Source organism: Mizuhopecten yessoensis, unplaced genomic scaffold (assembly GCF_002113885.1).
Source record: "Mizuhopecten yessoensis strain PY_sf001 unplaced genomic scaffold, ASM211388v2 scaffold10969, whole genome shotgun sequence".
Classification (NCBI taxonomy): Eukaryota; Metazoa; Mollusca; class Bivalvia; order Pectinida; family Pectinidae; genus Mizuhopecten; species Mizuhopecten yessoensis.
In genome coordinates, this window is record NW_018408812.1 from 839,589 (window position 1) to 862,891 (window position 23,303).

Consider the following 23,303-nt stretch of genomic DNA (forward strand, 5'->3'; position numbering starts at 1 on the left):
ATGCTTTAATGATATTAAAGTCGTAGAAGAGGTTGTGTGCTCCTTATTTGTGGCGTTGTAGATGCTGGAGTTAATATGTATATTTCACTTGACCTATATAAACTACTGTTGGTTTGATATACATTCTGCATATACTATATCTTAGATTACAATCTGAAACTTAATATCCCCAATGTTACGTCTGTCCGTGTTTCACTTGAACGCCGTCCGCCGGAGATAAACACTTCTCCCACTTCAAGACAATTATATGAATGCAGGTTATAAGGGCTTTCTCAAGTGAATTCGATGATTGAGAAAGTCTAAAGGATAATAAAGCATGTGGTTTGTACATAGTATGAAAAAACATGTAATAAATAGTTTGAATTTGAAAAAACATGCGATAGATGAATATCAACTTAACCTGCGTTTGTTTTATTTCACGTATAGGCCATTTGTCACTAAGATTAACAGATGATTATCTATACGTATACAGCAAATGCATAGGCTTTGAGAGAGCTGGTGACCTTACGTGTTATTTACAAATCATGACCTTCAAATATGATGTAACAATAGAATGTCAACAATTATGTAACTGAATATAAGATTTGTTTCAGATGTAGGAAAGTTATTTTTGTTGTTAAAGGCAAGGCTGTGAAATAGAACGTCGCTTTTCCTCCCGCACTCTCGTTTCCACGATCATATCCCCCTTTTCTACCGTTGATTTGTTGTTTTTATTACAGTATAGTTAACAATATGTTGCCATTGTTTTGAGGAAATATGATTATTTGTTAACCTTAGTTTTTTTTGTTATCCTGCGCCCTAGCTAGCATTGAGTTTTAACAAATATTCAAATCTCCGCTATACAAATATAGAAACATGTAAATTTATCATAGAGGAGAGATATTTATTGTTAAATATCTTTTCCAAATTGTTTAGCAATATTATTTTGATTTTACTGTTTTATTTTTTACTCAAGAAAAAGAACATTTAAAAACATAAGCATATCTCACAAAAGAAGAAAAACGTAATTCATGGTGTAGATTATATCGTAAATATTATATCGTGATAAAAAAAGAATATTATTTTTTAAGACATCTTTCATTCGAAGAGCTATGTGAAAACTTATAAATATGTGAACTTATGTTAACAATCAACTAATTAATGTGACGGATTTAAATCAAAATCACCTGTGTTGACTTCTGCATTGGAAAGTCATTTATCATATATATACTACTTTATACCACCTACCGGTAGCATAATCATTATCATTGAGTGTGAGTATGAGAAGTTGAGAACCACTTGAGAACAACTTGAGAAGAACTTGAAAACGGATTTTTCCAATTTCCCAGCACTCGGGATCATATTTTCTCAAAAAAGAACGTCTGCTCGCGCCAGATGATGTCTGAAACCGGAAATAGTGTTCACACAAAAGTGATCCGTGTAAGAAAATAGTCCATCATACACATTTCAATACAAAGTTACGAAAACATATTGTGAGAATACCAACAACATTTTAGGTGTAAATGTGCATATGGAAAAGCCAATGACGACAGGATTGTTCTACATAGTTTTAAGGTTCATTGTATTCCTCCGCGCAAAACTATTTGTTTACGTTTTTCAAAGGCGATCGTTGAGCATTGAGCTACAAAGTCATTGGGAAAACATGGTGTTTAGTTGATTTTTGTTTTAAATGGTAAAAGATGTAAGGTAGTAGTATATAGATGATTAATAGTTTATTATACAATATTTTCAGTGTTTGTCATTCGAACAACTTTCTAATCGCTCGCACGTTGATAAAAGTGCGGTGGCCTCGCGATTTTATCCACGTGCTCACGATGAGAAAATTGTTCTCACGATAAACCCTGAAAATCCAGTTTGATGATCTATAAATAGGACTATTAAACTCATGGTACGTAATTTCCCTCTTTCTGGGGTATTAAAATAACTCAGGTGTAACTTAGGGGTATCTGGAGTGAGAGAAAAATACTCTTATATACCCAAGGGTGTAGGATAGGGAATTTTCGCCCGAGGGGTTTCTTACACCCCTTCCTTACCATGGACAGCTCTTTCTTACACACATGGAAACGAGAAGAAAATGTTTAATTCCACTTTTATAGAAATAGGCTCATGTTACATTTATCCACAAAAATCCGAAAGTTTTATTTGATATTGTACAAGAAATATGTTCAATAGAGCTAGGCAACAGGGACTATTATGAGAACTCTTTTATATTGGAATTTATGGTGAATTGTTACGAGGGTTTATAAATAATATTTACATAAACGGGAAAAAAAGATTTGTTTTCAATAGGTAAAACTAAATGCTGCAGTACCCTACGGTGTGAATGTAGGTCCACCTCTATTAAAATAATGTTCACTTCAAAAATGTAATATTTAATTTATTCACTAATGTTACGTCATAAGTACGACATTTTGACCCAAACGATTATAGCTGAAGTATTAAATGGAGAAAAAAATTCAATGTATTGAAGTCACAAATTAACAGATTGTGAAAATGCGCCCCTTGATATTTTGAGAAAAAATGCAAGTCATTTAAAAAAACTTGTATTCTCATGTTCTGATCACGTGATTGTGCTACCTGTTTGAGATATCTATAATGATGTTGTATACAAAATTCAAGAAACACCTAATCAGAACAAAAGATGTTTCCCGTTCATTAGAGCAGACTTTTAGATGTATGACTACACATATTCCAGGGGTTTGTATTTATTCCTATCAAGGTGGAGACATGCGATAGCTGAAGTGTTATCCTCGATACTATATGAGCTTCGCTTACTTTCCCTTCTCTGCACCCCTGGACTATGTCATAGCAAAATTGGAGGCACGCTGCTAGATATTTGACTGATCTCAGGTAAAAAAACCCACCGACCTATCGCTATGCCAGTACCTGTCCTCTGAAGAATACAAGGTAGCGACATCCGACTTCAAAGCCAGTCAATTTTTACCGTTAACCGACTTAAAGATTCCTTTGATGTAGATAACAGAATTAGACTAGTCTTACTGTCTCATTTTCAAGGTGCCGAACACTTAGCTTTTGATTTTGTCATGACATGTTCCAGGGGTGCAGAGAGCTAGAGTGAGCATAATCCCTTGAGTATCGAGGATGCTGAACGCTTTAACGTAGGGTACTATATTTGGGATGTGATCGGTCACACTTGAGTGATCACATTATACCTATAGTTATCGACAGTGTAACGCCAGTCAGTAACGGGCTTCCGGATAGGCAGCATCAAAACAAATTTGACGGATTCATATACAAGAATACATCATGGCAATAATGGACACTACAAAAATATTCAAAATATCAATAGGATGTGCTTTAGCTGGATGTATATTTCACCTGGTCGGTCTAGCTACACCTATTTGGACCTCGCAATGGTCGGATCTACTGCTTTCTCTTACGGGTCCTCACTCCGGTTTGTTCACAAAATGCGGGATATTTTTTTGTGAACCCAACCCTCAAACAGAGAGTAAGTATATTTCTAACAATATCTGTTTAAATTTGATATTGAACTTTGATACTTCTGCTCATAAAAGGATTTCGCTTGTATAGGAGAGTGAAACAGTGCAAAACAGGACAAATGCGTGTGACAAATTGATAAGATATTTAAAAAAAAATATTTTGATCCTAATGCAGATTATTCTTAACTTAACTACCAAAATAATCAATCAATCTTGTTATGTTATAGCTTATTTCTTGTTTTATGGAAAACGGTTTCTACAATTCAAGTAAGCAACATAAACAAAATGTGTGTCCCGATGGCAGACAGCGATAAAGCGCCTGGTGTATGTGGGAGGAATAAAAGAAATTTTGTACTGCGTGCTTTAGGCAAGGTACAGCATTGTTTTAATTTCTACTATTGTGTTCTTTAAGCCAGGTACACCATTATTTAAACTTTTTATACTTTGTGCTTCAGGCCAGGTACAACACTGTTTATAATTCTTATAATGTACTGTATGCTTTAGGCCAGGTACTGCACTGTTTCAACTTCTTATATTCTGTTCTTAAGGCCAAGTTCAGCATTGTTTAAACTTATTATATTGTGTTCGTTAGGCCAGGTACGATATTCTTTAATATTCTATATACTGTGCGCTTTAGGCCAGTTACAATTTTGTTTAAACCTTTTATACTGTTTAAACTTCTAATACTGTGTGCTTATCGCCAGGTACAACACTGTTTAAATTGGTTATACTGTGTGATTTAGGCCAGGTACAACACTGTTTAAACTGTTTAGACTGTGTGCTTACGGCCAGGTAAAGTATTGTTTAACTTTCTTATACTCTGTACATTAGGCACAGTACAGCGATGTTTAAATATTGGATGCTTTAGGCCAGATACAACACTGTTTAAACGTCTTATACTGTGTGCGTTAGGCCTGGTACAGCGCTGTTCAAACTTCAAATACATTTTCAACCTCTTATACTGCGTGCTTTAGGCTAGGTACAACACTGTTTAAACTTCTTATTTTGTGTCCTTTAAACAAGGTACAGCACTATCTAAACTCCTTATACATTGTGTTTAGGCCAGTTACGACTCTGTTTAAACATCCCTTACTGTGTACTTTAGGCCAGGAACAGCAATGTTTACAATGATTATACTGTGTGTTTAGGCTAGGTACAACATTGTTCAAACTCCTTATACTGTGTGCGTTAAGCCAGGAACAGCATTGTTTAAACTTCTTATACTGTGTGCCTAAAGCAAGGTACAGCACTATTTAAACTTCGTGCACTGTGTGATTAAGGCTAGGTTAAACACTGTTTAAAATTATTTTACTGTTTGCGTTAGACCAGGTACATAAATGTTTAGACTTCGTATACTATGTGATATAGGCCAGGTACAACACTGTTAAAAACTATAATACTGTGTGCTTTAGGCCAGGTACAACACTTTCAATCCTCTTATACTGTGTGCTTTAACCTTTTAACCATTTTGAAAGTGTACAACACGGTATAGGCCCCCCTAAACTATTAGACGTAGGCCGTGAAGAACAATGTATAAACACCGGATCGGTAAAGTTCTAGAGAGGTCGGCCAAGCACTCCGGAACAGTAAGGTGTGTCCCGTAACATTCGGGAAACTCAGCCGATTGTGTCAAGTCGGATAACAAACGTGACTATGTCGTGACAGATTCTGCTGTATCGGATCAAAATCGTAACAATGTCCTATGTTGTCTGGATGGTGTCTGGACGGTGTCCTGTGGATCGGTCGTTTTTTACCATACAATTGAGAACGGTAGAATTGGAACGAATTCGGCTGGAAACGGCTGAATCGGGACGCTTCCTGAACAATATCTTATTGTTGTCGTGATTAAATAAATATTTTAACAAATGTTTGAATTTCCCGCCAAGATTCACATGATCTTGATCAGACTTTTGACAAATTTTAATCGGGAATGGTCCTATCAAGTGACTGAGGCCGTAGACCGTGAACAAAATTGTATAAACATATGATAATGTTTGGCTAAGGCTGTTTATTATATTGTGTTAAAATCTGATCCTGTGTTGCATAGGCCGTGCACAATATTGTATAAATCTCTTGATTTTTTCTATAGTTGCTTTTTCCATGGGATTACTTTAAATTTTTTCCAAATCCTTATTTTTCAGTAAGCAAGTTAATTGACGTTCGAGTTGTCTCCCTTTGCTTAAACTGAACTCTCCGTGAAAAACAAGCAAGACCAAATGGTTACTGTTATTTTTTTTATTATTGTATCTTAAGAATTAACTACAGTTGATCATATTCCCACTAGTGAAACGTTCTGTCGTCTGACGATATTAATCTGTCAAAGCTCAAATGACAACATTTCGATGTCACATATGGGTCCGCATTTTTTATCTGCGAATGATCCATGAAACAAAAAACGTGGCGAATCTAGATAATGCACTCATGGCCACACTAAACACCGCTTTCCTCAAACCGGGTGTCCCTGGTCTTTCCGTCCTACAGAATCATCAATCCTCACCGTGCAAGAGGCCACATTATTTATGTAGAATCGCCCTACTTAAATTATAGCTAATTTGCATAATTAACAACGGTTTATTTGTTGTTTATAATAAATTGTTTGTATAAGGTATCTTATCCCGTTCAGGTGTGTATGTGTGAAGACAGATCACTCTAATTTGCCCGGGCGGAATTACACAGGGGTCGTTCATGATGAGACCAAAGGGAATGTAATTATAGAAATAAAACCCACAATGAAGTCGCGGTGCAGCATGAGCACGGTGTGGGTTTTTTTTCTTTGCGTAAAGAAGTAATACAGACTCAGAAAAAGAGATTAGTGAAATGAAGAACGTCGGAATCACAAATTAAACATATGCGTATTTGTGCAAGATTTTCAAGTCCTATGTATATACTTCACCACAGTGCAAGGTGTAACGAAAACAATCTGTTCAAATCTACATATGTTGGTAGACTGGCTCTCCGAAAGGTTGCGCGTCGATTGAATTTACCAATCAACGCAAGTTTGGTCAGGGTCCTGCCCAAGATGGCAGCCTTGGTCCGTCTTAGAACTAGAGAGTGTAGCCTAGCAGAGGAAAATGGTAGCAAGATATGTTATCCAGTGGAACACGATGGGTCGCCATTCGGTGGGGTTCAAACGGTCTTAACAACACAGTGTATATATCCGCACATGACCTTTAATACAAGTATTTATGTCCACGTTTTTCGGAGATTTGATCATTAGTTATTATTCAAATTTTATGAAAGATCTTTGACTGTTATACCTATATGTTGACTCACCGAAACCGTTCGAACGTAAATTGCCTTCTTTGTTCCCCTAAACATACTGTGACTTCTGAAAGGATTTAACAAACGTTTGCTATTTGCTGTACTTCATTTCTCTGGTATAGACTATGAAACAATACAAAGCATGATCACAACTGCAATGTTTGTTTCCTAAGGTTGGTTCAAGGCTACCCAAGCGTTTGCCATACTTGGAGTCCTGGCCGGCTTTGCTTCTTTAGTGGTGACCGTACTGTATCTGCAATATGAGAAGCTGAAGACGGACATAATGTACAAAGCTGCAGTTGGAGGTCACATTGCGGCAGGTGAGTATTTTACAGCATTAGGAACTGTGTTTTCGCATAAGAAGCGTCCGAAAATACCACCAAACTTTCGGAGATTTAAGTATGTATTACATTATTCCAGAACGGTAGTATCCTGTTCAGGAAGTATCCTTTGAAGTCGGTTGTCGCTCCTCTGTAATCTTCAAAGGACATGTATCGGTCTAGGCTATTGGTCAGGTTTTTTTTAAAATCTTAGACCAATCAAACAGCTATCTTTGTGCCTTCAAATTTGCTATGAAATGTTCCAGGGGTGCAGAGAGCGAAAGTGAGCGTAACCCTTTGATATCGAGGATGGATCATTGGTCTCTGTTAATATTTGCAAAATTACAAAACATTAAACGAAACGTTACAATATGCAATAGATAAGACATAGAAGGTATTTTTGACATACCAACATTTTATTCAGAGGTCAACAAAAAGGGCTTCTCATGTTTTAACATTTTTGATTTTTACAGTAACTGGTATAAAAACTAACACACGCTGATCGTGTAGAGTTTTAGCCATTCGGTATTCCTAACAGTACAGTTCGGATGTAACAAAGCAAATGGATAGCTTGTATCCATGGAAATACCCACATGTATAACCATATAAGTTGTCATTGAGATAACCATAGATCACATGGTAGTCTTGGAGATAACCATAGATCACATTGTAGTCTTGGAGATAACCATAGATGTAGCCATAGAGATAACCAAATATGTAGCCACAAAGACAACCATAGATGTAGCTATAGAGATAACCATAGATGTAGCCATAGAGATAATCATATATGTAGCCATAGAGATAATACGATATGTAGCCACGAAGACAACCATAGATGTAGCCATAGAGATAGCCATATATGTAGCCACGAAAACAACCATAGATGTAGCCATATATATAACCATACATGTAGCCACGAAGACAACCACAGATGTGGCCATAGAGATAATCATATATATAGCCACGAAGACAACCATAGATGTAGCCACAAAGACAACCATAAAGTAGCAAAAGAGATAATCATATATTTAGCCACGAAGACAACCGTAGATGTGGTCATATCGATAATCATATATGTAGCCACGAAGACAACCATAGATATAGCCATAGACATAACCATATATGTACCCACGAAGACAACCATAGATGAAGCCATAGATACAACCATACATCTAGCCATATATTCAACCATAGATGTAGCCATAGAGACAACGAAAGTTGTAGCCACGGGGACAATCATAGATGTAGCCACGAAGACAACCATGGACGTAGCCAAAGAGACACAATGTTACCATATATTTAGCCATAGATACAACGATTGCTCTACGAAGCCAGGAAGACAACCATAGATGTAGCCATATATACAACGATAGAGGTGGCCACGAAGACAATTATGGACGTAGCCAAAAAGAAAACCAAAGGTTTGGCCACGAAGACAACCATAGATACAACGACAGATTTAGCCACGAAGACAACCATGGATGTAGCCATATATACAGCGATAGATGTGGCCACGAAGACAATTATGGACGTAGCCAAAGAGATAACCATACATTTAGCCATTAAGACAACCATAGTATAGCCTTAGATACAACGAAAGATTTAGCCACGAAGACAACCATAGATGTAGCCATATATATAACGATAGATGTGGCCACGATGACAATTATGGACGTAGCCAAAGAGATAATAATAGGTGTAGCCACGAAGACAACCATAGAAACAACGATTGATGTAGCCACGAAGACATTTATGAATGTAGCCAAAGAGATAACCATATATTATAGCCAAAAGAAAGCAAGATATGTAGCCATGAAGACAGCCATGCATGTAGACATAGATACAATGATATATTTAGCCACGAACACAACCATAGATGTAGGCATAGATACAACGCTAGATGTGGCCACGAAGACAACCATAGATACAACGATTGATGTAGCCAAAAAGACAGCCATGGATGTAGCCATATATACAATGATAGATTTAGCCACGACGACAACCATAGATACATCGATTGATGTAGCCACAAAGACAGCCATGGAGATTTAGCCACGACGACAACCATAGATGTAGCCATAGATACAATGATATATTAAGCATCAGGACAACCATATATGTAGCCAAAGATACAACGATAGATTAAGCCACGAAGACAGCCATGGATGTAGCCATAGATACAATGATATATTTAGCCACGAAGACAGCCATGAATGTAGCCATAGATACAATGATACATTTAGCTACGAAGACAGCCATGGATGTAGCCATAGATACAATGATATATTAAGCATCAGGACAACCATATATGTAGCCAAAGATACAACGATAGATTAAGCCACGAAGACAGCCATGGATGTAGCCATAGATACAATGATATATTTAGTCACGAAGACAACCATAGATACATCGATTGATGTAGCCACGAAGACAACCATGGATATAGCCAAAGAGATAACCATATATTTAGCCAAAAGAGAACAATATATGTAGCCACGAAGACAGTCATGGATGTAGTCATAGATACAACGATATATTTAGCCACGAAGACAGCCACGGATGTAGCCATAGATACAATGATATATTAAGCCACGAAGACAACCATAGATGTAGCCATATATACAGCGATTGATGTGGCCACGAAGACAATTATGGACGTAGCCAAAGAGAAAACCATAGGTTTAGCCACGAAGACAACTATAGATACCACGATTGATGTAGCCTCGAAGACAACCATGGATGTAACCAAAAAGATAACCATATATTTAGCCAAAAGAAAACAATAAATGTAGCCATGAAGACAGCGATGGATGTAGCGTAGGAATTCCAAGGAATAAAAACAGGTTGAGGTTACCTTCCCTTGATCGGCAATTCTGTTACGTTTGCTGACAAAAGAAAATGAAAAAAAAATCATCTTGCCTATGCATGCCAACTGAAAGCATTTCAATGCCTAAATGTAAGGTACATGTACGGGAGTGACGTCGATCGCAATATATAATGCAGACCCTGGGCCTAGGGCCCCAACACCTTATAAATAGTGTTAATGGTGGCGGGAAATTTGCGTTACGGACACGGACAGATACGGACACGCACACAGACATTAATGAAACGGGACAGTATATTGTGTCACAGTGTATACATTTACTTGTATACATAGTGTATAACACTGGGCAACACAGCCAAAGAGGCAACCTTTAAACTTTGTCATTGATCAGAACCAAGCCTTTTACTCATATACACATGCAAACGGATCTTTACTAAATACACGAAGCAAAATGTTGATTGAAATATAAGAAACACTTATTGGACACTTCAAATAAAATGTAAGAGTTGAGGCTTATGCGCTGACGAAAGATGGGGAAACTTGTATGTGTAATCTTTTAAACAACCAGTTGATCAGATGTCAACTAAGTTTGCTTTAAAATAAAACTGGGACCAGGGAATCAAATATTATATACAGGAAGGGTGTTGTCTCCCATGGTACCGAACGGTGGAACCGAAACCTTTCGATTTTATTTCTGTATTTTCTTTAAATTATTAGATATTTGTAGGATATTGACATGAACATACATGCACCACTCATCAATCCACACACACCAATCATCATGATCATGATCATGATCATCATCAGCATCATCATTATCATTATCATCACCACCATCAACTTGATTATGCAGCGAATAGAAAACACCATTCTGATTGGTCACTCAGTTATTATTACATCAGTTTATTCTATATTATGTAATTGCTTGGTACGTGTTGTAAAGAAATATTGTGTATGACGTCAAAATTAAAAAGGAGAACGTGTATGGTACGGTACGTATTTGGTTACCGACACAAAAGGACCCTGAGCTGGTCGTTTTTAATCGAATATGACCAATTTAAATTACAACAAGCAACTGCTGTGTAGATTGTGTCAGATATATGCCTACCGTAAAAAGGATTGTGAAAATGTATAACAGGTTTACACAGGAAGAATGATGGCCGGAAATATTACTAGTATTTCCTTGTTCTAGTGTAAAAAATAACACTTTTCTCTGAGACACCGTGTGATCTTATTTGCCGTAATGACCAAGGTATTGATGTCTTATTGACCTTGTGGTCTATCATTGGACTGGGCCCACTTGTATAAAACATCTCAAAGTTAAGGAACATCTCAAGCAATGTATCGTCTATGGGGAATCTGGTTAATTAATATGTTACTTATAGATCTCAAAAAGTTTTTATTGTAAATAGTAGATCTTCTGTTAAGATAACAAATGCAGGAGTACCTCAGGGTTCGGTTCTTGGCCCGTTGCTGTTGATACTATATATTAATGACATAACAGATAAAATAGAAAGTCTTTCAAAACGTTCTGCTGATGACACATCGCTTTTATATTCGGATAAATAACCACAAGTAAATGAACAAAAATCAATAATGTTCTCGTAAAAATACAATTGTGGGCAGTTAAGTGGCATGCAAAAACAGGGTCTTTACTTATTTCTAATATTGAAATTAACTTTAATAATGTAAGTATTGAGTTTTTTGAAAATCATAAGCCCCTGGGAGTATTCATCAATGCTAACTGTAAATGGACCTATCACATTGATAATATATGTAAAAAAGAAGTTAAACAATTAAGTATCCTCCGTAATTTGAAATATACCCTGAACCGACGTACACTGAAAAAGATATATAGAACATTTATACTTTCTACGTACTCTAGAATATTGTTTTGAACTTTATGAGGGTTGTTCTATTACTGGTACAGACAAATTAGAAAAGCTACAACTTGAAGCTGGACGTATTGTCAATAGTTTACCGTCTTTTACGGTCTATATATAATGAAACTGGATGGGATTCTCTAGCCCATCGGAGATCCCTTCGAAAACCTGTTTTATAAAATCCACAATAATATAGCTCCTAACTATCTCAACACTCTACTCCCTTCCCTTGTTGATAACTCTCACTATAACCTTCGAAACGCTGAAAACTACAACCTACCGAAGAACATACTTGAAATATCTAACGTATCCTTCTTTCCTTCTACTGTTAGACTGTGGAACCAGTTACCTACTAGTATACGACGTAGCGCCACGTTCTCGTCATTCAGAAACGCCATTCGAGACGTAAATTTGCCTCTTGTACCAAATTATTTTTTCTATGGTGATAGAAAAAATAATATTTTGCATACAAAATTAAGAAACCGTTCTAGTACTTTGAAAAGTGATCTTTTCCGTGTTAATCTTTTGATTACCAACGTTGTATATATGGCTTCCCTATTGAAGTCACACACCATTTCCTTTGTATCTGTGATAAATATATCGAACAAAGAATTAAGCTTTATCGTGAACTGAATGAGTACATGCCTCTTAATTTAAATCTACTTTTATTTGGAGATACATCTCTTTCGGAGCAGAAAAACATATAACGATATTCATGCATACTCAGCAATACATTCGTGACTCTAACAGATTCTAGTAACTCCCCCTACCACAGGGACCTATATTTTGTCATAATATTGTATCATATCTTCTGATAATTTAAGACATGTTTCTGTGTGATTTCCAGCGGTATTCATCTTCCTGGCAGTCGTCATTTACGGAGCTAAGGCCATTGGGAATTTGGCCTTGTCCTTCGGATTGTCCATCGTTGGGATGCTATTCCACGCAGTCGCAGGAATTCTAATGGGTATCGACAAGTTCAAGACCATACCACAATAGACTGACGAAGGAACGACAGTGGTGGAGTTATCGCCTTTTGTAATTTGCTTTCTTGTAATATTTTTACATTAACCGCTTTTAAATACTTTTATTTACTGTACGAATGGTCGTCATCATGTTGCTTTATTTATCTCCGTTTCAAGTCTTCCTGTCGTTCAATCGGATCAATTCGCCATTTTTTCGTCACATTTGAACAGTTTAGCGGAAGGTTTCGAAATAAGGCATACTTGTAATGCGAACAAATGATATCTCTCTCCTTAATGAAAATAACTAATTATTATAAACAATCTCAATAATCTCAGATCTGAAGAGGACTTCAAGGCACACTTAACCTATACAGCCCCTGAAGCCCTCATCACACTCTAAAACATACCCCAGTTTTTATCTTTTATCTATACCTTGCACAAAACATCACCCCCCCCCCCCTCCAACTAATCACTGTAAATAACCCCCTTTTCACGCCTCTGCAATAGGACCCCCGTAATTTAAAGAAGAAGAAACCTGATCCCATGATCCCATGATAATATTTTTATTTAAAAACATTGCAGATCTCATGTATGATTTTTTATGTAAACAAATACAAGAAGAACATGTTTGAGGATCTAGATTACAAAATAAGAGAAGTGGGGTTTTAGCTAAATGAGAAGTAAATAGAAACCTTAAAATTGTTAATTTAATGATATAATTCTGTTGGTGTTTTTGTTCAAACAGAGTGTAGGAAGAGTGATATTTTTAGATACACCATGTATCTTTTTTATCCTCGCATGCATCTTTGTTTGTGTCACGTGATCAACATGCAAAGCTACAGGTGCACATGTTTATGTCACAATCAATTGATTAAAACAAATAGTCCTTGTTATTCTTAATGATTTATTTTAAACGGACAGGTATCATGGTTTATTTCATAATCAATAAACACTGATTCATTTTTGATAAAATCGAAATAACTTTTCCACAAAACAAACATGGCGCAGTAAGTTCACGGATGTGTAACGTCAACCTGTCAGAAGATAGAATTACAAATACCGCGCCAAACATTTTATAAGACAATGTCATCCCATGTGGAGAATAGCCAAATTTAAGATTTTTATGATTGGTCCTGTATATAACGAACGATTGGTCCTCAGTATAAATACAATAATTGGCTCCCAGTTGTTTCTATTCTGTCACCCCTCAGGTCAAAACATGATTTGGGTCGTATTGCAACTGGTTTTGTTCATGTAGTATTTAGCAGAAAAACCCATGATTCATGAAGTCATTTGACACTGTCATAAATGTTCCACACAAAATTCACAATAAAGCGATAGTAAACATCTTACCAAAACAGAAATCTATCAATCACTTCACTAGAGAAAAAGTAACATTTTATAAGGACAACGGAAGACGACTTTTCTACTTAGTATGTATTTATATCGTTTTGCATTCCTGTATAAATATCGTATCACAAGTTGAATTTGTTATTAATGAATTTGTTTGTATTACACTTCATAGAACGACTGCATGTTAATATATGTTATGTTGTTATCAATATGAAACATAGTGGCAGTATTCAACATTATTTTGCTTTACCATTTACCGAATAATAATGTTCATTCCATATAGATCACTATTGAAATCAAACAAATTATTTTTGGTCTATTATATTAATTTGCTAGCATGGAAGTTAAGTATTGCCAGGGATGGGACCTCGGGATCAACAACCTAACCAGTATGTGTCCCTCTCGTGATGGAAATTAAGTACTGCAAAGGGATGGGGCCTCGGGATCAACACCCTTAAAAGCATGTGTCCCTCTCGTGATAGATATTAAGTACTGTCAGGGATGGGGCTTCGGGATCAACACCCTTACTAGTATTTGTCCCCAAATAACGGAAATAAGTATTGCCTGGGATGGGGTCTCGGGATCAACACCCTAAACAGTTTGGCCCCTCCAGTGATGGAAATTAAGTACTGCCAGGGATGGGACCTCGGGATCAACACCCTTACTAGTATTTGTCCCCAAATAACGGAAATAAGTATTGCCAGGGATGGGGACTCGGGATCAACACCGTTAACAGAATGTGTCACTGTCGTAATAAAAGTTAAGTATTGCCATGAATGGGACCTCGGGATCAACAACTTTACCAGTATGTGTCCCTTATCGTAATGGAAATTAAGTGCTGCCAGGGATCGGACCTCGGGAACAAAATTAGCTAACTTGTGGAATTTGTTCCACATTAAATGGATGAAGTAATTATTTTATCTGCACATATACACTGCAAGTCTTTGTTTCTGATTAATTAAATAAAACAAACCACAACTATTAACACAGATTATTCGGTTGATCAACTTAATGGAAGAAATCACATCATATAATCATCAGTAACAGAAGAATGAAAAGAAAAGGGCGATTTTGCAGGTGTACCTTTATGTGAAATTGTTGGGAATCGAATAATGTTAACAGGATGTTTACCATTATTAAACATTCATTTGAATGACTGTTGATATAAAAAAATACATTTATAAAGAATGTTCATTGCAATTTAAATGAGGTAAAATCTAGCGGGACACATACGTTTCCATGTTATATCTCCATCGCTTAAAGGTTCAAAGGTTTAAGGTAGCCATCATGATCTAAATGAGAAATATGTAACAGTATTTCTTTGTTTGATATAAAGTTTTCTTATCTAGCTCATTAGTATTCCATTTTGTTTCCCTGTCACTATCCCGTTTCTCACTATGGTAACATGAAATTACTTAGATTTGACCTATATTTGCATTTTGGTTTTCGTTGATGAAACAGAAGTCGATAACCTGTCAGAACACCTGGTCTTATTATTTGCCGGCATGAACCGGCGAATCTATAAGTAATAGACTGGATAAGACGGTATGTGATGGGACGTGGGGTTTATGTCTTTGTTCTGCTATTATAGTTATCATGTATTATACAGGCTTTATCATGTATTCTCATCTGTTTAAAATTATTTCTTTATTTTTTGGTTTCGTATGTTTGTTTTATGGAATGTAAAGTTCTACTTAAACGTTGATATCGTTTTTGTTTAAGTTTACGGTACAATTTTGCCATGTAGGGATAAACATTGATCTGAATTGTGTCAGTACGTGTGACTCCCGTCTACTTTATCAGCTTCACAAGTAGCGTTACGATAACAATTTCGCAATTGCAAATACCATATCAAAATATATAAATCACCAGAAGTACAAAAAAGGTGAATGCACAAATTTATCTTCAGTTAATTAATTGTCCTTTTTAAAAGCGTTCATTTATTTATCACCTGTTTTCCAAATGTTGTGATCGTCAGTTCATTGAAAGGGAAGGCAACCGTAATAGAAACAAGAGGCCAAGGGCAACGTAGTTCTCTGGGAATATGACTTAAGTGCTTGTAACTGCTGAATCCTGTTGTCAGGTCCCGGGAACAAGATACCTTGCATCAATTCTGTTATACAATTTAACAATGACATCTTTTTTAAAACTATAGAAATTGTCTGTAAGACCCGGATGCTCCTGTATACGCCTCTCTGGACTAACGTATACACACCAGTGTAATGGGTGCTATCAGCTTTGTTACACACGATGTGAATTGGCGTGTGTGCTATTTGTAGCAAGCCAACATTCACATTTTAGTTAATAACAAGAGTACTAATCAACACAGCCGGGTAAACTCTACATTGGTTCATGACAGAATAACCAATACTGTGATTCCATTTTAGTGGTTTATTTCAAATCACAAAGAAGACCCCTATCAATCCGACAGGGGTCCTAATGACAATACTTATAATGGCTTGTCGTTTATATATTCGATTCATTTTATGATATAGCTGCACTTTGAATTCATAGTCTGTAGGTATAGGTCGTCAGCATAGGTTTTACGTGACAAGACATTAACATGACAATACAATACAGGTGAAAAATACTCAGGTGAACTGCACAAACAGGTTTGACAAGTACATGTATTAAAAGAGATAGCGTTAGAAATACCTGTCTTAAAATAATTTAAAAGTACAAAATAATTAAAAGTACATTACCACTTTGGTAATATATAGAAAGCTTGAAAGATTTTAATAAAACTATATTTAAACAAAATACTCACTGCCACATACATTTAAACAGTAACATTTTCAAGAAAATAGAACAACAATCGTTTCAAAATATAAGTAGCCCAGAGAACTAAACTTGAAGCATTAATTTTTCTCCGAATTTGTCAGTGGAGAACACAAAAATGTTTGTCGATTTTTTTTTTTTAGGATTGATAACGAGATATACTTACTAGTTTTATTTTGTAATTGTTATGAATTATGCTCAGACCTGAAAAAGGGCATTGTTTCTTTCCATTTTTCTGTTACTGTTGATTTTATGATGTAATTCTGTCATGTAATTGATCAACTGAATATTCTTAATCCATGTGACGATTTTTAATAGTCACTATTACCATGTACAGACATTAAATACCACCGGAGTATATGACTTAAATGCAAACAAATATCTGGTAAAACGCAATGTATTTTCGTATTCTGTGCAAATTATATTTCTGAATTTGTTTTTTTAATTCTAAATTAAGTAAAAGATGTGGAAGACATTGGGATACTTTTTTATTGTCTGATTCATGTACAGATTATTTAGTAGTAATGCCAATGAGTCGATGTGTCTTTAGTATATACCAGGTATGTGAACAACCTTTTGCCATCAAGGACTGAAATCTCATTCTGAATCAATTGAAACTACATGACGTTTAGACTTTCACCAAGGTGGCCGGGGTTCGATTCCATGGTTGGACGTGAAAAGGAATCGGGTACTCCGGTTTCCTCTTACAATAAGACCCCACGCGTTAATATTTGGGCCAACAAGAGTGGTTAATTTAAGTTTTGTTATAGTGTTTATAGAACTTTATATATACACTTTGTGTAAGTGATTAAGAGTAGTTTTATAGAAGCATTAATGTTTAATTTCATCAATATGTAGTAAGTAGTGTTTAAAATAGTTATTAAAGAAATATATAAACTATTTATCAGTGATACTTTGCATAAATCTTCATCTACCAAACATAATAACCAAAATGTCAAGTCTATCTATAAGGTTATAATTTCTTATTGTTATGATTGTACTACTGATGATTTACATTGCTACTGTAGGTTTGCACATTGATATGTTATGAATATTTTTCTATTTTTGATACCTACTATAGTCGTGTGAATATACTTATCATGAATAATGTTGTATTATTCTTTATACCCACTAGCCATGTGAAATAAGTCGTTATGAAAACTCACTGAAAGTATATCGAGTTAACATCACCTTCAGTATAAAACTCTGTCTAATTTTTGTTCTGTTTCATCTCTAATTATGTACTTCTCCATTAAAATGTTGACTGATTTATATTGCATTGTTAGTGTCATTCTTATGGCTTCAAATATCCCACATTTTACATATAGTAGTTTCTTGTAATAAAGCAGGGTCGGCCGGTGAATTGATGCTTTACATCAATGTGTTCTCGTTCTTGTACTTCAAGTGCATCCTTGCACATCTTTCCTTTTTTCATATTGCAAAGCTTTAGTGGAATCATTAAAGCAGGAAAAGCAGGAAAGTTTGGCTACCGCTAAAATTAGAATACTGCTAAAATGTGTACAGTATACAGTAATAAATTTTTTGTCCATATTTTATCGATTACGGTTTCGAATTACGGTTTTGCGCAGACTTCGGTATTTTTATGTTGTCTTCTTGCCAATAGTTTCGATAATATTGCTGTATTAACGGTGGTTTCGTATCTCTAATATTCACTGAAGCGCTGCAGACATTAGGAGTTCGTTACTGGAAGGAAGAAATAAAAATAGTGCCTTCGTCCCAAGTCGACTCGAGATTTTTTCTACGTGCGAGCGATGAGAAAATTGTTCGAACGACAAACACTAAAAATACTGTAAGATAAACTATTAGTCATCTATATACTTCTACCTTATACATTTCTCCATTTAAAAAACTCAACTAAACACCATGTTTTCCAAATGACTTCTAAGCTCAATGGTCAACGATTGCCTGTGACAAACGTAAACGAAAGCTTTGCGCGGAGGAATACAATGAACCTTAAAACTACGTAGAAAATATTTTTCATAAGCACATTTAAAGCTGAAAATGTGTTGTTATTCTCACAAAATTTTCCCGTAACTTTGTATTGATATGTTTATGACGGACTATTTTCTTACACGAATCACTTTTGTGTGGACACTATTTCCGGTTTCGGACGTCATCTAGCGCCAGCAGACGTTCTTGTTTATCCCCCCCCCCCCGGCCCAGTCCATTTAAATTTTACGTAAATGAAGCGCTGGCCAAACAAATAGCCCAGATATTTGTGATAATTATGTGATTTTCGGTAGAGTGATTCCCCTTTGAACAAACGTTAAGTAAACGTTCTTGGAATCTAAATTTGTATTGATTTCTCTTTATTAATGATGATTAGCGAAGTTTGATCAAAACCAATATTACCAGAATCTTTTATTAATTACTTGGAATGGATATGACATTATTTCTGTATACATGTATGCTGTAGGATAGTTATTGATAAATGAATAAATGTGATGATTATGCAAATGACCTGGTACCTTGAGTTCCTGAAAATGGTTTCCACATATAAGCAGGGTTATGCCAGTGGTTTAGGGTTGGCTGTGTTAAACCTACAGAAGGTATCGAGTGGCATTCCATACAGCAGAAGAAGGTAAGAACACCTCTGCAAAATACTATACCAGAAACGCCTGCTAAGGCTACTCTGGTGGCTATTTTGTACGTTGTGTTCAGTGACAAGTACGGTACCGGTAAGTGAACGGCTTGGAGACGCCAGAAGCTCCTGCGTAAGGGGTCGCCTGAGAAGGCTACTCTGGTAATCCAAGCCCGCAGCTGATCTGGTACCGGTGTGCTGTGGTGGGGAGTGTGGAAGGTTACCTCGGGAGCTGCCAGGGATCAGCTCGGTGACAGGGTACCTCGGAGCTGCCAGGGATCAGCTCAGGGACAGGGTACCTCGGAGCTGCCAGGGATCAGATCAGGGACAGGTTACCTCGGAGCTGTCAGGGATCAGCTCGGTGACAGGGTGCCTCGGAGCTACCCGGGATCGGCTAGGTGGCAGGCGTATATCGGGACTGTTAGCGGGTAGCAAGGCCATACCTGGAGCTAGGAGTGTCAGCATTCCGATTTGCTGGTTGTCGTGTGGTTGGAGAGGTTGTGTACGTCCAGGCGACGTGTGTCGTGGTTCGACAGCACGGGTTGATGGGGACAGAGGTACTATCCTGGCCCACAATTGTCTTCATTTGTAAATATAGTTGATATTTTTAAGTGCTATTGTTCAACTGCTCGGCCAGGTAGCCGAGGATCCCGATCGCTTCTAGAGCAGGTAGCTCGGTCATAATTGAGATTCACACGGTGCACACACGCTACCAGGGGTTGCACGTTACATATTCACTAAGGCACGTAATTTAAAGTCAGCTGGTCACATATCGGGTACCTGGACGAACGACGGGAGGATTGCTTTTCGACATAGTAATGGGTCCAAGGCCCAAGTCACCCGCCTGAGTGAATTGGATTCCTACCCCGACTCCCCTCGTCAAGACCAACAACGTGCCTTGCGATCCGGTGTCCGTACTCTGGCACACCAAGGTCAACGTCGTCATCGCTCCAACAACATTCAGCAACGCTCGCGTGGTAAAGCTCCCACTATCGCAGGTGTCCATACAGACAATAAGTTTGAGTCACTCCCGAATGAGGGATAACTGGCTCGAATGTATGAACTGTAAAGTTTTATTTTGTTTTCCCGGTTTGTCTAAACGTACATGTTCCCTATGATCACACTTATGTGTGTGTTTATTGATCATACTTGCATATGTTTATAAGTTTTCATAAATCTATTCCTGTCAACAGTTACATGTATGCTATATTTGTTGTGTTATTGTCTTTTCTTAGTAGCTAAATAATACTTTTTTATATATATATATTTTACAAAAGTATAGTTTCAATCTATACTATCTATTTGTACATGTATCTATAATCATGCCCTTTCTCAATGGCAAATATATACACCTGGGTCACATTCAGCTTCGTATGAGACATCGTTCCGTCTCGCACCAAAACTTAACAAATTCGTATAAAACTGAACATTACTTGGTAACAGGCCAGGCTCTCGACTAATGATTGTCATGGTTGAAAGTTCAGTAATGACGTTGTTAAACTGAGCTCGACTCATGATCAACTGAATAAAAGCAATGTCATGTAAGTACTCTAGAATATATATATCACTACGCATACAAGTTGATACTGATTCTGCATACTAGGGGATGCTGCGTCATCTAGAGAAATGAATGAGAGTGTGATTTAAGAGGTTCCTATGGAGGTGGATAATGATGTGAATAACAGTGATTCAGTCATACTCGCTGCAATAATAAATTCACATTCTTTACGGAGGGCGAAAAAGGCGAACATTCAACAGCAGTGAAAATTTTGCGATATAAATATGTCACCATCTCTGTATTGTGCCATTTTGTATATAAGGTCATTCCAAGGATTGCACGTGCAAAGAACGTATGTAATCAAACTTGAGACTAAATGAAAGTCTTATTTTAGTATGAGAAAATCTCAAAATAATATGACAGAAATAAATAACATAATGTTTGCTGTTTTTAATTCATTAACATAAGCATCACTAAAGACACAAACAATGTGTACATAATATTACAGTATACAGAACAATAAACATTTTTCTTTTCAGGTTTTCAGAACATTATCGTGCAATGTATCTATACTTTTCTTTGCACTTACGTAAAATGGAAACGTGTATAAAAATTGTATCTGTATTAACTAAAACAGCAATGTTACCCTCGCAGAACGTTAAAAGAAATGTCGATTAACTAATCAGCATAAAAATATGACATATTTCAGTCCAACAGTGGCACATGACAATTATAACATCAACAATCATTCAACTTATATCAGGGCTCGTTTTCATGAAACCATTCTCGTGCTCAAGCATGGATTCTGTGCTCAAACTAACTTTCTTGATACTCAATTTAGTTATGGAACGTGGTCAAGAATTGTAGTGTAAACTTTAAAAACGGTTACCGGCATACAGTCTTTACAATATAATTCAAAATTATTGATGAAATGTAATTTGTATTCATTCATTGGCGGATCAAGAAATTGGGCTTTGGTGCAGAATCTGAGTTTGAGCATGACAACGATTTCATGAATACGGGCCCCGGATGGTCATTTTTTTCAATTATTACATAATATAATTCTGCTTGAATTGAAGCACATGGAGTCCACTGACATAATTCGCTCGTTCAACAATCAGAATCACTTACACTTTTTCACATATATATAGCGAACTATCATGTGACGTCATATATTATGACGTCATAATTTCTCCTTTTAATAAACAGTCTGAAAGTTCTCCTTGATAAGATGAAAGTGCTAATGACATGTGGTTGAGCTGTTTTCTTTTTATATTATACATTTGTATATACATATAAACCTGATTAAAAGAGTGTTTAGTGCAGAACAATTGCGAACCAAACCCACTTACTCAACTGCACGTGTGGAAATTTTACGGATGTCAATAAAACCTCTATCAGTTCCGAATCAGTGGATTGTTATCTTTTCATTTCATTATACTTTACATCATTAAATATTGGTTTCATAGTGTTTTTATGTTTTCACACCATTACTTTTTTGTTTTATAGCATTTCCATATTACACGATAAAGTACGATAAAGGAGACAAACTTGCTGTAGTTTGATAATCTTAAGATTTCATCTCGATTGACCATAAGTGAATTATACAGGGGCTATGCTTCCTCTATGCATAGACGGAGGGCAAGTTTGAAAGAATCAATGAATGAAAGTAGACAATAATTATGAAAAGATGAAGGGTTAATCAGTTAGGGGAAGTCAAATATCAATTGTGTTCTGTAAATAGTGTGTTGAAATGGAGTTGCTCTACAATGGAGGCACATACAGTTAAGGGTGTTAAACAAAGCGCCTCAACTCTGGCAATCGCTAACTTCCATTCCAAGGAAACCCATACTGTAAAGGATATCATCCCAAGGCCTCAACCCTGGCAATCTCTAATATCCATTACGAGGAAACCCATACTGTTAAGGATATTATCCCAAGGCCTCAACCCTGGCAATCTCCAATTTCCATTACGAGGAAACACATACTGTTGAGGGTATCGTCCCGAGGTCTCAACCCTGGCAATATCTAATTTCGATTACGAGGAAACACATACTGTTAAGGGTATCATCCCAAGGCCTCAGCCCTGCTATGTCTAATTTCCGTTACGAAGAGGACACATACTGTTAAAGTTGTTGATTCTAATTGCTGGCAAAATGATACAATTTACCAAAAAAGAACTTATATATATATATAATTACCACTATTATAGTGTTAATGGTAAGGCAAGATACAGTCAAATGCTGCCACTAGGATTCATATTGAAAAGAACATAACATACATTTATCATACAATCGGCCTATGAAGTGCAATATAAACAAAACAATTAATTATGAATGTAATTAGTGATACAATATA

The 23,303-nt window shown here is 36.4% G+C and overlaps 1 protein-coding gene across 1 annotated transcript; it reads left to right on the forward strand.

Annotated features, from left to right (window-relative positions):
• Positions 1-3,146: 3,146 nt before the first annotated feature.
• Positions 3,147-15,035, forward strand: LOC110464180. Its single transcript, XM_021519256.1, has 3 exons — positions 3,147-3,469; positions 6,896-7,042; positions 12,597-15,035. The coding sequence occupies exons 1-3, from the start codon at positions 3,268-3,270 to the stop codon at positions 12,746-12,748; spliced, it is 501 nt and encodes a 166-aa protein (XP_021374931.1). The 5' UTR covers positions 3,147-3,267; the 3' UTR covers positions 12,749-15,035.
• Positions 15,036-23,303: the final 8,268 nt, after the last annotated feature.

Bases quoted from the DNA above. Each gene is read 5' to 3' on its own strand.
- LOC110464180 (XM_021519256.1), top strand. From the start codon at position 3,268: ATGGCAATAATGGACACTACAAAAATATTCAAAATATCAATAGGATGT. The intron at 3,470-6,895 runs GTAAGTATATTT...TTGTTTCCTAAG, and splicing joins ACCCAACCCTCAAACAGAGA to GTTGGTTCAAGGCTACCCAA. The intron at 7,043-12,596 runs GTGAGTATTTTA...TGTGATTTCCAG, and splicing joins TGGAGGTCACATTGCGGCAG to CGGTATTCATCTTCCTGGCA.